This window comes from Seriola aureovittata, chromosome 3 (genome assembly GCF_021018895.1).
Source record: "Seriola aureovittata isolate HTS-2021-v1 ecotype China chromosome 3, ASM2101889v1, whole genome shotgun sequence".
Taxonomy (NCBI): Eukaryota; Metazoa; Chordata; class Actinopteri; order Carangiformes; family Carangidae; genus Seriola; species Seriola aureovittata.
In genome coordinates this window covers 11,001,685-11,022,813 of record NC_079366.1, presented here as the reverse complement: position 1 = coordinate 11,022,813, position 21,129 = coordinate 11,001,685, and the positions used below count along the sequence as shown (strand labels likewise).

General features: G+C 42.3%; 1 protein-coding gene across 10 annotated transcripts in view; it reads right to left on the bottom strand.

The window, feature by feature from the left end:
* The window catches only part of add3a (adducin 3 (gamma) a), a 108,521-nt gene that overhangs the window by 21,065 nt on the left and 66,327 nt on the right, over nt 1–21,129 (bottom strand). For 9 of the 10 annotated variants that reach the window (XM_056370077.1, XM_056370050.1, XM_056370104.1 and 6 more), the window contains 4 exons: nt 18,135–18,387; nt 6,520–6,658; nt 5,625–5,776; nt 5,270–5,350 (listed from right to left, as the gene is read on the bottom strand). In XM_056370077.1, the coding sequence (XP_056226052.1) occupies nt 5,270–5,350; nt 5,625–5,776; nt 6,520–6,658; nt 18,135–18,329 (567 nt within the window). In that variant the 5' untranslated portion in view covers nt 18,330–18,387. Of the gene's footprint in view, nt 1–5,269; nt 5,351–5,624; nt 5,777–6,519; nt 6,659–6,823; nt 7,091–18,134; nt 18,388–21,129 lie in introns of those variants that run through there. The other variant, XM_056370122.1, reaches the window with a different exon arrangement.

Below are 21,129 nucleotides of genomic sequence, written 5' to 3'. Positions count from 1 at the left end.
CCACTCCCTCAAACACAAACACAGAGCTGATAACCCTCCAACATTACTTAAGAGTATAAGTCAAAACCAATGCACATGATGACAGAAATCACATTATCAACGATTCCTCCTCTAAGTCTGCTCCTCTCCAGGAAATGAATTGGAACATTACCAGGAAACATAATACAGTCATAGAGTGGACATGACGTCCTTTACTATGACAACTTCATTACCAGCCAGTTAGCAGTTATTAGATTACATGAGAGGATAGAAAAGCCGCAGAGATAGAGGCAGAGATCTGGAGGGAAGAGAGGTGGATAACCAGAGAAAAAGAGAGAATAAAGACAGATAACTGGACAGAGAGACAGAGGCATAAAACCTGAGGGAAGAGCAACAACGAAACCGAGTGCAGATGTCAGCCCTCGCGGTAAAACCTAATAACAAACAGAAAACCGAGCTTTACCTCAGACCTTGTACAAAATTGCCATCACTGTAAGCACATGTTGTTCTGTGATTCAAACCAGAAACCTACAAGCTCACATTTCTCTTTCACTACACTAAGTCCAAGTGTGTGCTATCACAACAGGAAAAGGGCATCCATCATGTAGTCGGAGGCTAATGAAATACACCCAGTTCAGTTGGAGCCTGCGAAATATGTTTTTTACTTGCTGCATTTCTGCTGCACTCTGCCCCTTTAGAGAAACTGTGTTCAGGAGAAATGGAGACAGTGGAGAAAATAAAATTCTGAGAAGATAATTAGATGGTAAATAAATAATACAATTAATGTCACGTAGTTACTTACTCCCTTCCCATCCCCAGTTTTTATTATGGTTTTCATTATGATTTTCCGTCAGATTTTCACCTTTCGAATTAATGTTCAAAACAAGTTTCCTTCCTAAAACACCACAAAGTTATTCATTCTTGACACTTCGTAATTAGCGCTGACTACTGATACACTTTCGTCCTGAGTACCAATTGTTTCCATAGAGTATTGTAAAAACTTTGTAAATGTAGTAGTTCCTTTTTAACTTATTTCAAACACGGCATTTGTTAAGTTTTTTGTATTCTTGTAGCTCTCACAGGTTTAAATGAACAACATTACAACTAATGTGTTTGTGAGCTTTACATATAAAAAGTGTGGGACTATTTCATGGAAAGTAACATGTTTTGGTGTCAGAGTAAAAACCGGCACTGATAAAGAAAAAATATCGATTGAATCAAACACCAGGGTGGAGCTCCCAGCTTGTTGATGATCTCTGGGTCAGCTCAGGCTGACGATCCCGAGACATGTCCTTGAGTGGGGCTCGGCCTTTTAACAGCCATGTGGGTGTTTGGATGAATGACTGTCTATTGATCGTTCACCCAGCAGAGCAAAGTGAATGGCACCGGCCGAGCGTAACTAACTGCCGCCATCTTTGCCACAGCCAGCTGTCAGACGATCAAACATCGATTAGGTTACATTACATGTCCAGTACAGTGTCAGTTCACCCCGTCATGTCCTTCAAAATGCTGCTCCCTCCCTCTGCAGCAGCCTGCCGGTCAAACAGCCCTACAGCTGAGAGGCCCCGCTGGAGAACATAGCACTTCTAATTATAAAAAGAAGCCAAAGGACGTGTCAGGAAGAATCTGAAATGTGACTCAGTTGGATGTCAAGTAGGTGATAAGAAAAATTAAAAAAAAGGCCCACCGTAAATTCGTAGAGGCGAGTGGGGCCTGAAGCAGACGTGCTTGGCAGCTGAAACTTGGAAAGTGAAATCCCTAAATTCCTTCAAGGATAATTCAGATCGAACAGCTTGACATCTGAACTTCAGACACAAAGTCTCTCTCTATCATTGCTCAGATTATGTTAAGAGCCATGAATTTCACGACAATCTGCCTTGACATCAAACTAAACTAAAACCAAATTAAAAGTACCACGAGCACAAAGATGGACTGAGCCGTGAACTCAAACGACCCCACCTTCGTCTCAGAGCTCCAACAGAGACACAGAGAGGGAGAGGCAGATGGAAGCTGACCAAAGCCAACTGCACTCCAGCCTTTCTCTGATGCTCAAGCCTCCACCCAGCTGACCCATGCACAACCTCTGACACTCTTTATTCTGGATGACTCTTAATCAATCTATTTGCTTCTCTAAACACTGGAACGCAGCCATGTATAGTAACTACAGAGACGAAGAGAGAAGAAGAGGGGAGAAACAGCGACACACAGCAGTGACATTAAAACACAGAAAGACCAAAACAGTCAGAGAGATCTGAAAGATGAAGAACTACTACTGTCTCCCGACAGCTGCAGCGTTGTGGTCATCGCTCTCACACAGAAAACCACAGCAAAGATAGACGTGGTCCAGATGCACAAACTATAAATACTCAATTTTAAATAATGTTGCCTTATCTTTCTTATCCTGAGTCAACATCTTGCCATCCTCTACTGCCTAATTTGTACTTTAAGTTACTGTTAGCCTTGGGCTATGTTTGACTATGTTTTAAATACTAGTGTAAACAGTACTTAAGTTAACACGGCTGAACAGTGTTTGTACACTTTTCCCAGTGGCACAAGATGTGTCACTAAGATGCCTAAAAGATTTCAAAGAGTTCAGTGAAAATTGCATTTTTATACTTGTCAGTTTATGGTTCATTTGAAATAAGTCTTGGTTGGAAACAGAGCAACAGCACCAACTCTGGATTGGTAAAATCTTTATGTTGTACAATGAGGATTTTGTCAGTGTTGCAACATAAATGCTAACGTTAAGATGACAAATGACAAATATCTCAACACACTGCTGCAGTCTTTGAACTCCTGAGACAAAAGTGTCCTCCCTTGTATTATCACTCACCAGTCTTTAAATTTTCTCACAATTGTGAATAGTCTATGCATGACAACTTAAACTGTTAACCATTTTAGTTACAGCTAATATAGACAGCAGTTGTGTGTTACAGTGGTGAAATGTTTTAGTTTTGGCTAACTGTTATTTTAAGACAGAGGAACTGCTTGTATAAAATAATTAATAATAAAATAATGAATAAAATGTAGCTAACTACTGCAAGTATGGTTTTTAAGGCTGTACACGTGAGAGAAATTGTTGTACAAATAATAACTTTATTTAAAGGATAGAAACCTGACATTTATCTTTATTGCACCCACATGGATTTATCGTTTTATACTGTGACAGTCTCAGACAGGCTCAGTTATTTTGTGCTCTTTAGCCAGATATTAGGTTTCTGCTCTTCATTTCACTTTTAGGGGAACATTTTCTGTTTCTATTGTAACCTATATTTCCTGTGATAATAGCCTTTAACCTCCTAAGACCCGAACTCTTGCATGGCGTGCATTTTTAATTTCTCTTTGCTATTTAGGCTGATTGGGACCTGAGAAAAATGATGTCCACATATGAGGACATTAGTTTTAAATTTCGATTACTGAGTGGCAGTATAATATCCTCATATGTGGTCACCAGGCCCTTGTTGAGAAAAAGTTAGTATTGTGGTCTAGAGAACCCAAAATGTGAGGTCCACATATGTGGACGCCAGGTCCTAGGGGGTTAAAAAGGTAGTTTTCATAAATAACTGTTTGTGCTTAGCAGAAACAAAAACCAATCAGGATTGCTAATAAGGGGTAGCAAGAAAAAAAGAAGGTAATTGTATTTTATCAAATTATTGTATATTAAAAAAGGTAATTATTTTTATTTTATATTATTATTTTCATATTAGAAAGGGTGATTATATTACACAGAGAAAATAAAGAACTGAAGAAGCACAAGTTAGCAATGAGTTAGCTTCTCTCATACAGAAGCTTCAGTATCAGGCACCTGCAGAGAGCAGGTTACCAGCTGTACTTCAGCTGAGTTACATTCGACATCTCTGCCTGCGCCAGCAGAAATCTGTCTGTCAGCAGTATGGCCAATACATCCACTGTCAAACCCACACTTGCAGCAACACTGCACAGGCGTGTCGTGTGTGTATGTTTGCACAGGTGCAGAAGATAAAGAAGCAGAGAAGTACAACAAAGCAAACAGAACAGAAATGAGGAATAAGACAGAAGATATGATTAAAGTGTGAAGTGACTTTCATGTAAACTTTTGTAATATCACAAAACATAAAAGGTGAATTATGTGGGAGTTAAGTGGCTTAGTATGGTAGGTGAAAATAAAAATGCTTCTTAAATATCAAACTGCATCAATAACAAACATGAAGAACATTGACAGAATTTACTACTACAGGGCAATTTGATATAATTTTATACTGTCATTTCATGTTTTTCATTTGTCCATTTTTGATTTCATGGATTGTACCAAAGTCTATATGTGTAAAAGACTGTATCCTAAAACACACACACATGCCTGATACTTCAAAGTTACAGATACCACTGTATGTGGTTGACAAATACAATGTTTTTCAGATTAATATTAATGCCCTTTTGTTCATTGAAACTAAACCATTCACATGGCTGGTCAAACCAAGCATATGTCATAATTGTATTCAGGTTATTCAGTATGTTTATCAAAACTATTATGGCACAAATTCTAAGGGTGTTAAATTTCTTTTTTTTCATACATTGGACAAAGCAGAAATAAAAATTTGGGTGAAAACCAGAGAGACAGAGTAGAGCGAAACCAAGAGAAGAGGGAAACAGAATTGAAGGGAGCTAAAATGTAAATCAGGAAGAAACGGGGTTGGCAACAGATAATTACACATCTATTGGCACGGCAAGCCCAGTGCTATGACAACATGTGCACTATCTGAGCCGAAACTAGAGTGACAAACAACCTGAACCACCCGTGATATTTGCTAGCTTGTTTCAGGAAAGCAGCAGGCAGAGAGGAGGTGTGGGGTGGTTCAGACTAAAGTCAATACGATGTAGAATCAGTGACAATGAACACGGCAAACACATGTACAGAGAGAGAAAGAGACAGAGGGAGGGACGTTGTCATTTGTGCCTATAGAATACCAAAACACTGAAATGTGCTTCATCTAGCCTTTATTCAATTGAAGGAAGTAAATTGAAGGAAGTAAATGGCTGATTAAGCAAAGTGGAAAAGCATTAGCCCCGTCCTCTGAAGGCCAAAACCTTAATACACTGAGTGCTGTTGTTGGCAAACAAGCACAGACAAGGACATTGACACAGACAGTCATTGAAAGCCATTTTATTTGTTTCAGTCTAACCAAGCAATCACTGAAGTTAAACTTAAGCTTTAAAATCCTTTTCTAAATGGTCCATGTGATTCTTTGTGTTTCAATTCTGAAGCTACACCAACACTTAAATAAAATGAAAATGTCAGTCTCATTTTTCTTACCAGGTTTGATGCAGATGCCTCAGCGAATGATAATCCCCTGGGGATGATAAGGATGTGGTCTTGCTCTTTACTGACCCGGCCCTAAGAAAAGAAAAAGTCAAATCACTTTTTTTTTTGTCATGGAATTAAACTGATTCAAGGGAAATGTCAACTGATCTAAGTGAGGATCAGCTGTTTTTGAAGAATCCCAAATTGGACAATGTCTTCTCTGAAAACAGACCCAACCCTGTCTACTCAGAACATAAAACATTATTGAAACTAAATATAAATTTCAATAAAGCAATCAGGATATCCTCTATCTAATCTTATTGTTTTCATAAAGCTCAACTGTCGACAGTCTTAAGTGGTGACTTACTGTGATGTAAGAGTTGGCGAAGTGCGCCCAGCTGAACAGGTCCACCAGTCTGTAGAGGCTGGCCAGTTTACAACGCGTGAGCTTCTCGCCTTTCACCATCGTGGTGGATTCCACTCCGTACATGTCGTTGATGGGAGTGACCATCCCCAGACCTGCGAAAGAGTAAGAAGGAGTAGAGTTCAGATGAGAAGCAAAAGCTAATAATACACAAAAAGTTTGCAGTTTTTTTCTGATTGGATGGTATTAAAACTATTTTTATCTCCTGTGTATTAAAGTCAACAATGACAACAACTCTACTATGTTGACATTTTTCACTAGTAATCTTTTAAGTTACGCTGGGACTTCTAATAGCGACAGTGACTGCCACACAGGACCTCGGGTGCAACATCTGGATTTCTATTTAATGATGTACTTTATGACACATCTGGCTCCATATCAAACAGATTACTTATTTACACATGGAGATGTTTTTAACAACACTTCATCCTTTGAAAATTTGTTTACTGCCACACCTCATTAGACTTGCTCATTATGGGGGTCTTTTAAGGAGGAGCTGGACTGAACTGCTATATTGCCTGTGACATGTAATTCAGTATTAGTTGTGCATTCCAGTGCTCTGATTGGAAGCAGATTTCACATATGGACTCCTGGACAGAATTCACAAAGGATCAAAATCTAGAGAAAAATGCACGGCTCTTCCGGAGTCTGGGGTTGGGTCGTCTTAGGGTATTTATGCCCTTGAGCACGCAAAGCTCAGGTCTGCATATGAATCTCCTCTCTTTTTGTTTTTCAGCACAGTTCAGAGTAGCTACACCCTGGGCAAGGGTGGCATGTTCTGCTAAATGTTAGTGTCTGGTTGCCCGGGGTAACGGGCCGTAGCACTGTGTGTACTCACTGAGGGGGGAGGTGTTGAAGCCAGCCACTGAGCTGGCCATGAAGAAGTCAGCGATCTGTCTGAGGGCAAGCAGGCCGGTGGGGTTGTTTCCCTTCCGCTGCTGCTCCTGGATCAGACTCTCCAACTCCTCCTTGAAGGCCTGGGGGAAAAGAGAAGAGAGAAAGAGTTGAGAGAGAGAAAATAACATGACACTGAGACGACAATGTGTCAAAAACGAAATGCCTGTGTGAAAGCAATTCTGTCAACACCGAAAAATTATTCAATTTATGATTTTTAAAGCAAGTTCTCAATATATGTGCCATACATGAAAATCAAGCCTTCGAGAACTGGGATGCTTCGATCAGGCATTGTACTGCTTAAACAGTGAAAAAAAAAATCTATTTAACTTTAAAGATGGAGCTGCAACTTCCTTGAACTCAAATGTTTTTTTAAAAAAAAAAAGAAAAGACAAGGATGAGAGATGATGGTGAGACAGATAAGAGTAGGGAGTGGAGAGGGCAGAGGATTAATGGTGACAGAGAGATGACAGAGTAAAAAGATGTGGGAACATTTAGAGAGACAGGACGAGTGGGAATGAAGAAGGGAAGAACGAGGGAGATGCATTAATCACAGATTAGACATGCTCCTCGGGTGTCAATCTGAATCGTCCTTAAAAGGCTCTATGAAGCTGGATCACGATAGGCTGGCTGCACAAGAAGCTGAGTCAGGACTGGTTGTCTGACTAGCTTGCAGCCTGCATTATGATTGGCTACTTGAAGTGACTGGGAGAGAGAGTGTGTGGCTAATCCTCGCGTCCAGACTACAGTCATCAGCTGAATCCACAGACACAATACAGTACATGCTAATATGCTCTTATGCAAGGCCAGATATACACACAGTTGGATGCATTACATCATATCAAATTATGTATGATTTAATGTTTTCACTTTCCTTCTAAGTAAATGTTCCTTGTCGTGCAGCAGTTAATAAATCAAATGTTCAAACCTAAATCACAAGACTTCTCACTTTACTTAAAGTATCAAGGACTGTCAGCACAGAACTGTGGTGGGGCTGCAGGCCGTGTAACTACTGCAGACGTGTTATATTCATAGAGCTCCGGCCAAAGCCGCAGGCTGCAGCAGGTAACAGCAGACGAGGTAATACTGTATGGATAGCTCCTGATAATCTTAATAAGGTTGTTAACCTCTCAGGGGGCACACTCACCTTTCCCTACCGGCTAAAGTAATTAAAGCTGTGACCAGTACAAAGGATTTTCCAGTCGCAGACCCAAACAGACAAACGTACTGTGCAAGTACGTAACTAAGTTAAAGTTCGACTTTTTGAAAGTTTGAGAGGATGTCGCTTCAGCAAGAAAATGCATTGTTAACCATCAAGCATTTAAAAATGATTATTTTGGGGTCATATCATGCCTTTATTCGATAGTGATGGGGACAGGAAATGAAGGAAAGAAAGATGCAAGAAATGTCCACAACCTCTTAAGCCCTGAGCCACAGGAGCACCCCAGCTGTCACACTCTGATCTGTATTTTTTGTTTTCTTCTTTGCATTTTGCAGCTTGTGGAAAATCAGATCATCGAAAGAGCCCTGTTAATAAATTTGTCACATTTGCTTCAGCTAAGTGAGCGACAGCACATGACGTTGTGATATAAGGTCACAATGTAAAGCTGGAGTTTCCTCTGCTGCATCCAGCTGTATGGTTATCCCAACCTCACAATATATGTGTTTAAATTCATATCATCTCTCTTTGCAAAGCCAGTTTTACCCATGGCTAAGTCTGTTTTTATCCATGGTGAAAGTTAAATGTCAACACAGCATGAAGCAGAAGTATTTCTGCAATGGTTAACTTGATTTATAACAGTGTTAAAACCATCTAAGATATCCTGTTAATCGAATTTTAACAAACACCTTCCAACCACTTACACATTTGTGTTTTTACCTGCCCATGAAATGAAACCTTCACTGCAAAACAAGTGAACAAACATTTTAAATCTTACTATCTGTAGGAGAACCCTGGCTCACTGAGCTAGATAATATAAATGATTTCCAGGATTGCTCAAGTACAGGCTGGTTTTGAGTCAGCTATTGAGAGCACATTTAGTTTTTTTTTTTTTTTTTTTTTTTGCTTTTGGTTTGTATGCATAATCTGACTCAGACTTTCTTTTGTTTCAACCTCTGTTGAATGTTGACTCAATTTTTCCTGAACATTTTAATGATGTTTTCACCGTCTGGTCCACCTTTTTTATATATATATATATTTATCATGGACTACAAAAGGAAGCAAAATCTTGTATTTGCTTGTAACTCAGCTTCACTCCATCATCTGCCAGAGTTAACTGTCTAGTTCTGATTGGGCTGGTAGTCCACTTCAACTTCCTGGTGGAAACTTAAACCAGTCATTGTAAAATCAGTACAGTGTGAGAGAGAAAATAGGCCATGACACTGTTTCCATGCGATGACTCTAGCAGAGCAGCATTGAATATTCATGCCTTTACTTAATTTCAGTGCTTATGCAACAGTCAACATATTCCCAATAGAGCTGTGTCTCTGCACGAAAAACATCTCTGACACTTAACTTCCCCTCGAGTCACCCCATGGGACGGTCCATTAGTGTTACGCGAATGGAGTTGGGTCCTTTGGTTTTATGCCCATGTGGGGGCGTTTTGTTCAAATTGGAGCAACCCCAACCAACCAACCCCCCACCCCCCCCCCCCCCCCCCACCCTCCGTGTCAGGACACATACAGCCCCGGAGCACCGCTGGTTCTGAACCCCAGCCAGACATTCCTCCACCGCTAATGGCGAGGTTACCCTGGCGACCGGCCTGTTGCGGATGTCTGACAGTGGTGGGTCAGGGTTTTTTTGTTTTTCATTTGTTGGTGTTGTTGTTCTGGATATTTGTGCCTCAGAGACTGTTGTGCCATCACACTGGAGCCACAGTGCTGAAGACGCAGTTTAATGGAGCCAGACGCTTGACGCTCAGGCAGATTCTGTGTGAGTCCAGTAGAAAGGTCTTTGTTTTGGGTCTGTGCTGGAGGATTCTCGTGAGCTTGACACGGTCAGCAGGCTTGACACTCGTTGCTCTTACAAAACACAGCTAACATGATCTACTACTCCCATCAGCTGGTGCTACTAAACCTGCATCCTTTTTTCTTTTTGTTTTCGGCCACCTGGGGTCAGTGGTACGCACTGTAAATACCTCACTGACATATTATCACCTATTAAGTAAATAAAGCAACCTTGTTAGCTAACAGTTGCCTATTTACACAACCAGCGGACGCAAAGCAACATTAGCATTCATTTGAAGTCATGTTTCTAGCCAAGTGTTGAATGTAAGTCCAATATTTACTCTGTTTTAGCTCAGTTTATTGGTCTTCATTAACTGCTTAGGGCGATATCTGCTACTGTGTTCACCAGCTAGTTGCTAACCTTCTCTTTTTGTCATTTGGTGCTGGGTAGACAGTGTACAGCCAGTTTACTATAGCTTTTTCACTGAAAATAACGCTTTGAATATTCTGAAACAGTAAAGTTATGGGGCTGTAAACCAAAACAATCAGCTGAAAGACGCTAAAAAGCTCAGTAGAGCTATAGAGTCATTTGATAATTCTTTGGCAAGGTTATCCCTTAGAGCGACCCCTTTCACCCCTTTCACACACACGCGCGCGCGCACACACACAGACATACACGCACACACACACTAACAGGCATCTGCTGCTTCCCAAGAAGATTATGACAGCAGGGATTTGATTCCCATCATCTAAACAGATTAATCCTGGGGCCTAAAGTGGATTGTATCATTAATATTTAGGCAAAACCCCACATCTGCAGCAATGAAAATAATATCACACGTCAAGTGTGTTTTTTTAGCTGCTGTGGCGTGCCTTCTTGCCTTTTTACCACACCCCCCACTTCTACCCAAAGACAGGAAATCAGGTGACACTACAACGTTACAGTTACAGCACATTCACCCCTGGAGTGAAAAAGAACACAAATCTTCCCATGTCATCCCCACAGAAAAAATGTGATCCAATCAGAGAAATGAGGAAGTGTTTCTGTGACTGCTCCAAAATGGCAGAAGCTAATCTTTCAAAGTGGAACTGTGGCGGTCTTCAGAGTATTAAGTCGACATGCAGACTGGAGCTTGTCCAATTCCTCAGTGGAGGGGACAACGCCTGAGAGTGGAGAGAGTAGTAAAACATGGTCACTTACGCAGAGTAACAAAAAGGTGATCTGAGAGCAAACACTGGTCCATCTGAGGGAACAACACAATCTGACACAAGAAGTGTTCGGGACATTCTTCATCTTAAAACAAAGTTATTACGTTACTTTATTCTTTCTTAGAGGGAATATTGCCTTTTGGTTGCTTCCACTGGGCAGTCTGGGTGTCCTGCAGACAAGCTCCACTGTCAGGATTATTTGGAAACATTAGATCAGGGCCAGTGCGTCCTGACAAGAATACTTCATCACCACTTCACTGCTGGGCGGATGGTGAACAAAAATACTTTTTCACATGCATATTTAAGGTCATCTGATTCATGTCCTCTCAGGGACAATAGAAACTTTTCTTTGCCCTCTTACTATAACAGGAAGTTTCTAGCCTTCCAAGAGCTTGTGTCATCGGACATCCAGAGGAGTTTCCTTTTGTTTTAATTCTCTTGTTTCTGCTGCACTCATTGTTGCAGATTCAGGTGACACTTAAACTGCTGCACGTTATCCTGTGGGAAAGGAAGACAGGACCTTTTACGACTTTGTCAGAGCAAGGCCGATCATACACGTCTGTTGTTTTGGCCTGATCACAGAAGCGTGTGTCGCTCCTGACGGTTTCAGTGTTATGTCACAAACACACTTGTGTGTCCTCATGTGAGATTACTCAGCGAGTTTAATTAAGAACATTTTAAAAATGTAGTTATTGTTTTGGCTCACACAACAAAGAAAGGCTTGAAAACAACAGTCACATATAGTCAAGTAGTTTGTTAGTGTATAAAGTCTAAACTAGGCTTTACCTTCTAAATATAACATACTGTCTTATACCCATGAACACTGTGTTTTCCATTTCCAGTCCTACAAAACTGCATCAAAGTTCACCTGGAGGAACACAGCGACCTGCATTTTTAGGTGTCTTGGTGATTAATTTCATTCATCTCAACTGACACAATAAATTAAAAGTTACATACAAAGAATGATAAATAAAGGACAAAAGCGCACACAAGCCAGGTGAGTGCTGCAATTTCAGTCACACCACAGTTACGTCAGCACAATGCTGCTCTTTCACGCTGCCAACGCGATAGTGTTACAGAGTAGGAGAGTGCTTGCCTGCAAGCTTGCCAATGCTATTGATCTCCCCCACCTAACCTCAGAGTGTGCGTCAGTGAAATTGGTCCCCGATTCCGACTGCAGCGTCTCCCTACTCTGCATAAACTCTCTGCCCTTTTTCTTGAGGGATGCACTTGTTCACCCCGACAGAAAGTGCAGGAGAAGCTGAGCACAGGAGATCGTGTACACTGAGAGCATTCAATAAAACTGACAAGAAAGTGCATCAGTGTTATATGTGTGGATGCATATATACTGTGTGTCGATACAAGCTGTTATTTGGTGCTAAATTTTACCTCATGTGTAAAGCAGCCGCACGGTGTGGAACTCATTGGAATCATGTTTATATAAGGCAACATGAGGTCAGGCTGGTCATGACTGAACAAATGTAACTGAGAGTTTTATAGTGACACCGAAACTGTGTTTAATGTGGATTGGTCACGTCATGGTCGATACCCAATCCAATTAATAGGGTCAGTACTGTCACTGATACCGATCTGGCGTATTGGATTGGCACATCTCCAGTTGCAAATATGTTCATGCACCAGTTTCACCAAGAAATCTTTCTTTACATTTTTTTTTCTTAGTGACTAAAACATTTCTATCTCTGGTTGATGTCGGTCGCCAGATGGAGAATCTAGTGTAAAGCTTGTATCCTAAGCACCAAGGGTATTCTTTTGACTTTCGTCCTATCCTTTTGGGGTGCACATGAGCTAAAGTGGACTTAGTAACATTTCAGTCTGTTGCCCTCTAATCCTGAGGGCACTGCTCCACTGCTGGAGGAGATGTCGTGAAATGCCAAAGTTAAACACGGGCTCTGAGAGGAAAGACGGCGGAATTAAAAAGTCTCTGGAGTGAGTTCAACCACTAATGTTCTATCAAATTAGCCCTTAGGACTTAGAGAAAAAGGGAAAACATAATAGAGAGCAGCCATGACATTTGCCTCGCACGAGGGGGTTCTCAACAGAACCTGCCAATGCACCATAAATTATCCACTTGTGTTCTCTGGCAAGTGGGAGGGAAGAGGAGAAAATGTGCACTTCCCCTGAAAACCACATGTCTAGTGCAAATGAGGCTCAGTAAATTTACCACTAAGTAAATCATTTCTATGGATGATGAACCAACTGTGCCCCACGCTGGAGAAGGAGAGGAAAACCTAATAGCGGGGGAGAGACCGAGATGAGCGGAGATGCAGAAAATAGAAGCAGCATGTGGAAGCACAACTCAAATTCAATTTCATCTGATTTAATCTCAAGCTTCTTAGGGCTTCTGACCTTCTGAAGTTTTGAGTTGCAAATACAGACACAGCAACCCAGTTACCATCAGTTATAGAGAAATACACAAGAGAGAGAGAGGGGGGGGGGCTTAACTGCAGAATTTAACACTAACAAATTAATATCATGATTTACCAACTGTGACATCATGAGACTTGGATTTGCAGCCAAAATCTGTATCCAAGCGCCTTGTTGCTCATGAAATGCAACAGAAAACTGCCTCAGTGTGTCTCACAAACCACCTCAAGGCAAATTTCAATCCATGCATGTCTTATAAAACATAGCTGACACAACCATCAAAAACCGTCTGCTAAAAAACCCCTCTCCTCGCTCCCTCCTCTTTCTTCCTCCTCTGTGTGAGTTTAAATAATGAAAGAAAAAAAAAATGTAATATTAAGCTCAGTGTTCAGTGAGAGAAAAAACTGATACTAAAAAACTGCAATAAGTGTTTTAAATGGCATTAACTGCATCCAAAATCTTGAGGATTTGTTGCTCTATTTCCTATGAAAGAGATGAAAACCTGACCTGCTTTCAGTAGAACAATGTGATCAATATTTCTGCCTGTGTTCCTCCAATGAATACATCAAGGGACTGTGCAGAACATGCATTTGTTACATGTATTATGTGATCCGAGAGACTCCCTTTAATTTTTACCTACTCTCCTTCTCCTCTCACTCTACCTTCAGTCTTTTTCCATTTGTTGTCCTCCACTGCCTCTGAGCATATTGTCGTGGCACAAGGGCAATGGAAGTGACTACATGATGAAAAAAGACACTGAAAGGGTTCAAGGTTCAGTTGTAGCCTTTGACTGCTAAAAAGGTAAACACGGCTGCATGAATGAGGCGAGCGGATGAAGTCAGCTGGGTTGATGCAGTCCCGCCTGGTCCATATTGGTCCGACCTTAAATACAACCTGCCATCTGAGCGCTAGAAAACATGTAATCTGGAGCCACCACGAGTCCCATAACACTGGAATCAAAACAAACAGAGAGAGAAGGGGGGGGGAGGGAGGAGAGAGAGAGAGAGAGAGAGAGAGACTCCAGCTGGTGACACGCATATTGTTGTTTTTGTTGTAGCTGAACACGAGAGAGCAACGGCCTGAGAAGGATGGAGAAGAAATAGAAATGGCAGGAGAGAGAGAGAGAGAGACACCGTGGGGGACGAGCACACGTGTCCCCGTCCAGCTGGTGACACACACTTGTTATTGTTGTTGTTGTAGCTGAATATGAGTAAATCTGCGCTGTGAGGCCAACTGTCCTGATGTGAGGGCTGCAAACACTCTGCGGCCCACTGGGAGCCACCTGTTACTGCTGACTGAGAGCTGGTTGGCCCGCGTTCAAAACCACATCAAGCGGGAAAAAAAAAAAACCCATGACACTGCATGACCGCAAGTATAACACACATGCAGAGCAACAAGCAGACACTCACAGTGTGGTGTGGTGGTAAATAATGATGCTGGGTAATTTATAGCATCCAGTCGGTGATATAACAGTTACTACAGGTCATAACAAACAGCCTTACTGAGTTGAAACCAAAGATATTTACTGTATAAAAGAGAAGAATTTACAGCAATAAATTATACTTAAAGTGGTATTAACTGTTTTTCTTTCTTTCTTTTTTTTTTTGGGGCATTTTTGGGTGCAGCAGAATAAGCTGTACACACGACATCAACGTATTATCACCTCATAAAATTTGTATAGCTAACGTTAGCAAACAGTTGCCTTCGTGTGTAGCTGTGTTTCTAGCCACCTGATGAATGGGAGTCTCAGTTCTCAGCTCTGTTTTTGGTTTTTGGTCCGAGGGAAGTATCTGGTCTGTGTAGTGGCTAAATGCACCACGGTGTTCACAGGCTACCTGCTAACTCTGTCCATCACTGATTAGTTGCGGGGCAGGTGGCGTACAGTGGGGTTTTTTTTTTTTTTGCAGAAAACAGCTGCCTGTTGTGTCTGGATAAAGAAGCCGATGAGACCAGTGACACTGAGATGTCTGTATGAGCAACACTTTTCACAGTACACAGGTAGTTTAATCCACTGTTAAAATCAATAAATTATTAATCAGAGTGGCTATAATAAAATGTAATAAAATGACAATGATTCATGTGTTTTTTTTTTTTAACCGGAACATGGCTTCAGTTTAAAATATTGTAATTTACTATGACACCCGCCAAGAGTCAACCACTGCTAGAACTGGCTAGAAACAGAACATGGCTTTAAAGTTGCGCTTGAACACAACCCAAAGACCAGGACCAGTGGTCAGCTGGCTCTACAAAACAAACTCACCAACCATCTAAAAGCAGTGTGACAGTGGCATGCAATAAATATGTGTGACCTCAATCCAAACTGAGATATGTCTGATAGAACTCTGCCGCTGCCTTGCACTGGCGTTGTCAGGCTCAGGTCATTTGCTCAGCAGCCAGTACGACTGCTCTCTCTCACCGACAGCCTCTGCTTCTTTTCAACATGCGGAGCTGCCGCTGATAAGGATAAACTGTAGCCAGCTGTGCCAGATAGAGCGCGGCTCAGGCCACCTATCTGTCCGAACCTGACCCGAGCCCGACGCAGTGAGTGTAATCTGAAGCACTGAATTTGTGTTAGCCCATCACGCAGTTGTTACCATGGTCACAGCTCGCCTGTTTGCCCTGATTACACATGTGGTCGCCCGTCAAAAGGCAGACGTGACTGAACCCGACTCGTACCCAAACATCATTTCTAAATTTCTGTATCCACCCTTGAGAGCCAGACTCACCACAAAACATGTCAGTGACACTTGATGGGGGCCCAAAGGTCTGCATAGAGCAGGGGCCTTAAATGTACTCACTCATTTATTCAACCCTAACTGTACTTGTGGTACTTAATCTCACACACACACATACACGGGGACAGACACACACAGAGTATCAAGTAGAAACCTGCATCAGCAGCACCATGCTCCTGCCCTTCCAGACATCTGGCATAAAACGCAGCATGCCAAGAAAACCACACTGGGCATGTGCAGAATGTGGATCACATTTAAAAAGCTAAAAAAAAAAAAAGAACAGGCCAAACCTCAGAGCAGCCACTACCCAATATCAATCTCACACACACACACACACACACACACACACACACTTCCAGGCTTGTGTTACTCTTCTTGTGAGGAACGTGCATTCAGGATATTCATTGCATCAGCAACATCTAACCTTTTTGCTTTACCTAACTTTTGCCAAAAATCTGTCACTGCTGACTTTAAACCCGTCAAAGTGTATTTGTCACTTCAAAGTAGTTCAAACTACAAATGCGTACAGACATGTACACACACACACCTTGCAGCGCCACAGGTAAGATTGGACTGTAAACAGCGAGAAGCACTTCAGTCAGAAACCAGCCTTGTGTCAATAGTGCAGAGTAAATATTCCTAATACTGTGCAGGCTGAACTGAAAGGCTGCGGGCTTGTTGTAAAATCTCCACACGAGGTGACGCAACTGTTCAAAGGCCGAAATACAAAGAGTAACACTGTGTTGTCTTCACATGAGCTTGACTTTGTCTCTGACTATTATTATGAGAGTTAGGTGAAGGGGTTCCCGACAGGGCTGCAGGTGTATTCAGGGCCAAAAAGGAAACAAACCGATCCAGAAGTATGGAAAGTATTCAATAAAGCTTCAAATCGAGGGTATGGTGATGTGTTTCTGTGTGAAGTCTGACATTGTGTCGCATAAGTAACTGTGGATAAATCATTGAATTCCTCCCTGTTATGATCACAATCTTTGCACTGCGTTCAGACCCTCACAAACAAAAAAAAACCCTACAGCAAAGGCACAATACCCCCATAATTTGCCTTTACAGTAACTCAAGTGGCTAAATAATTAGTGTGTGTGATCCCGATGTGGCTCAACCCCTCTAACTGCACCTCCAAAGCATCTATCACATCACGTTCGACCAGTAGAGCGACAGTCAGAATTCAGCATGAGAATCAGCAGCGTTACTTGTGTTGGCTGAAATTTGCCCCGTTCTCGCTGAGTTGTTTACTTCAGCAAAACCTGACCCAGCGTGAGAGCCGCTGGCCTGGAGGGCACTTGGAGAGCTCGTGCAGTAAGCCTGAGCGAGGGTGTGGTAGCTGGTGGTTATATTAGGGTTTTAGCGGGCTGCTGACTGCTGAGATACTGTGGCCAGTGTCACAACATTAACAGAAGCACATGTGATGCACTCACTGCTGTGGCTTATTTAGAAATCACTTGAGACTGATGATAACGGACAGAAAAGGGAAAACGGGAACTGATTACCCAAACGATTAGTCAGTGGGGTGAAAAGTTTGTTTCTTGCAGCAAGTTCCCCATTGTGTCTTCTGTAATCTTGATAACTCAGCTGTGGCCTTAATAAGCATTACACATCTCCTCTTTGGCAAACTGGTAGTTATCATCCATCCATGTTTCAGAGAGGTGGGAAGCTACAGCCTATTCCAGCACACATTTATTAACAGTCTATCACAGGAACAAAGAAATATAGACTAACGCATATACTCCTGTTTACACCTACAAGTAAGTAGCCAGTTCACCTAAAGACTTAGGCGCACCCAGAGAAAACCAACACAGACAGAGGCAGAATATGCAAACCCCACACAGAAAGGCCTGAGCCGGTCCATGGACTCAAACTCAGCACCACTCCCCCATGCAGCCTAGAGCTATAGATCTGTTCTGAACACGCTCTGTGATCAGTCCCATCAACCTGTCCGGACTGTCGAAGCTCTATCCAATGAACAACGAGAAAGTATCTTTCCAACCTCTTTCATTTCCCTAACAGGACTCTGTACTACTTGTGGAGAGAATATGCACCTGGACCTGCAGACAAGACCCACCTGACCTCTCCTCTAGACTGTGTCCTCCCAGTAAGTAATTCCATACATTACTCCAACTTTGAAACCAAAAATTGTGACACATCCACTAATTTAATCCGTTCAAGTTAAGAAGAAAAACAAAATGTGTTGTGTTGCCTTGTTTATATGGTTTAAACTCCCTAAATGGGTATAAATGAATATTCACACATTTTCTGCTTTTTAACTTACGGGGCTCTGTAGTATCTGTGTGACACGTTTCTTCTGCTCCAGGACGTTGAAGTCCTGCCGGAGGTCAGGTGACATGTTTCTGGCCCTGATGTACTCCGGATCATTGACGTTGACCCGGTCGAAGTAGCGCTCCTTGGTCCCTCCTCCGGATGGGGGAGGGGTGGTCACCACCCCCTGATGGCTGTCCGCACTCATGCCTGCTTCACCTCACTCGCTCGCTCGCTCGCTCTATGGCTCCCGCTCTGGCTCTCACCTGAGAGGAAGAGAACAATGGAGGTGGATATGTTAGAAGACAAATCGTGTCATTTGAAAAGGCGAGTGGGAAAAGCTTAATATCTACCATAATGAAAAAAACATATGCACATAGGTGTTTTGCAATATTTCATAGCACAAGAAGTGGAGCGGGGGAGAACAGAACAAAACGCACCAGGATTCAAACCAAAGCACTTACAACACTGCGGTATGCAGATAAAGCAGTCATCAAGATGCAAAACAGATTTGCTGTAGAAGGTGAAATGCAAAGGGACAAATATGTGAAAGAGCTAACTTTAATTATGAGGCTGCCTTCTTTCTACTTAAAACCACTTCCATGCAAACAACAAAGCCTTCACTGTAGACACTCATGTGGACACAACAGCACGTAGGCATTAGCCAGGTCACAGTGACCCGCCAACCCTACAAAGCGAACGAGGAGGACAGGAGCAGCTTTGTTTTTAACATCCAGGCCTTGACTGGTGACGTGGTCCACTCCCACCGTTCATTCTCAGGTCAGCTGGCACAACAACAAACATTTTTTCAGGATACAGGAATTGTTAAAGTAAAATCAACAAGTGTGACTGACCCTCTAAATGCCTTGTTGCCTGGCCAAGGAACACAGCCAATAAAAGCAGTAGGAAATACATTTGAAAAAAGGCCAAAGTTTATTATGTTTGTGACTTCGTGATAAAGCACAATGCAAGACAAACTAGAGAAGACAGATTTTAACTGCAGCAGTTAGTGACAGCAACTTTCAAAAAATCATGGACCTTCACTTGACCAAAGATGAAGTGAAGACGCCCTACAATTATTCGCTTGTCTTGAACCTTTCCTCAGATTTTATTTTAAAATATCCCTAAAAGAACTGGCCGCGGGGCATCGTGTGGCGTAGTGGTCTAAGCAGGCGCCCCATGTGTAGAGGCTACAGTCCTCGCTGCAGTTGGCCCCGGTTCGAATCCCGCATCGGACGGCCTTTCGCTGCATGTCATTCCCCCTCTCTGCCTCCCCGTTTCCTGTCTCTCTCCACTATACTGTCCAATAAAGGCATAAAAAAAAAAGCCCAAAAAAATATACTTAAAAAAAAAAAAAGAACTGGCCAACAAACATGAGACGCAGAATGTCATTGGTGGGGGCAAAAAGATCAATTCACAGGAAGAGGCAGAGAGGCGAAAGACGGGACATATAAAACTGCATTTTCCAGGATCCATAAGCTGGTAGTGTATTAGGGAGAGGCGGGGCTTATGGGATCTCTACCAGATGGTGTCTTGGCTTGAAGAGCAGAGGAATGAGAGAGAGAGAGAGAAAGAGAAAGAGTGTAAGAAAGGGATCCCGCTGCTTTCCGTTTTCAAAAGCCCAGTGGTCACCTGACAGCAGGCGGGCCGAAAATTTAGAGGTTACTCTGCCAGAACCATCTCCTTCTCCCCTTTTAGCCTTTTCTGCTGTTAGCTTGATGTGGTGGGAAACAGAGCGTTGGAGAAGTGATTTGGTCTGACACACGCTGCTAAGCTACTCATTCAGGTCAAATGCCACTTAAAAAGATGGTTGAGATTAGTGGAGAGAGACGCAGCTCAGTGTATGGAGGAGACATCCTCAGACCAAACAAACAGCGAGTTAAAAGAAATCCTCCCAAGTGGATGAACGAGGACCCTGGCATGTGGCGCGTTCACTGGGTTTTTCTCGCCACTTTTCCCTCTTAGCTGAGATTTGACATGTACAGTATCGTTACAGCAGACACGTATCACTGTTGGAATTTATTTAATGTTTTCCAAAGGAAATATCTCGACAGATGACGAGTTATCCAGTATTCAGACCTTTGATTTATTCCAGCACAACCACTGCTGCTTCCTCTTCTATTGGACACAGAGCAGCCCGGTGTTCAAAGTCTTGCTCACAGTTCACTGGTATCTCAGTGTGTTTATCACTTACTTTTTCCCACTAAGTTTTCCCCACTGGGAATTTGAACCAGTCCCTCTTTGTAGATGTTCTCCATGTTTTATTAGATGTGGCAAGACGGACATTTAGTTTCTTTTTTAAGGAAGTAGAAGGAAGAAAAACAAACTTACACTTATAACATGGCAATATTAAAACATCTTTAAATGCCAAATCAATTCAAACAACCATCATTTCCTATATGGCGTTATCTGTAAACCAGAGAATCCTCTAGGAACATAGGAAACTTCTTCCTCTCTACCTGATCCTCCTACTAAAGCTGTGATTTATACTATGGAAACCGATAAAAGCCGCATGAAAATCCTCTTTAATTCAAGGCAGCTGGGCAGTGCAGAGTTATGTAACCTGATATTAAATTCATCCTCCTGCCTGCCTGCACTCTTCTGCTTACTGCGACGTTGTACACAGAACAGGTATAGGGATAAAGCAAAGACTGAGACAAACCGCAAAATGCTGGGTTGGTAATAGGAAGCGGTATTGTGTGATGTGTGCCGTAAAACTGAAGGTTCGGGAGAAATTAAAAGAAGGCAGACCTGTGGCGTGTGTGCACGTGTATTTAAAGATGCTCCAGTGCCAAACTCTTCAAAAGTAAATGAAATGCCGAGCATGAAGTTGAAAATACATCTAACAAGGTGTGATTGACAGTTAGAGCTCATGCCTGAAATTTGCTGAATGAGTGGAATTCAGCGTGGCCATGTGCAACAGCTGTAGCCTCACCAAAATAAAGTTACACACCCCCCTCCGAGCTCTAAACCCTCCCTCTCAGCACACCATCCCGTCCCTGCTCTAT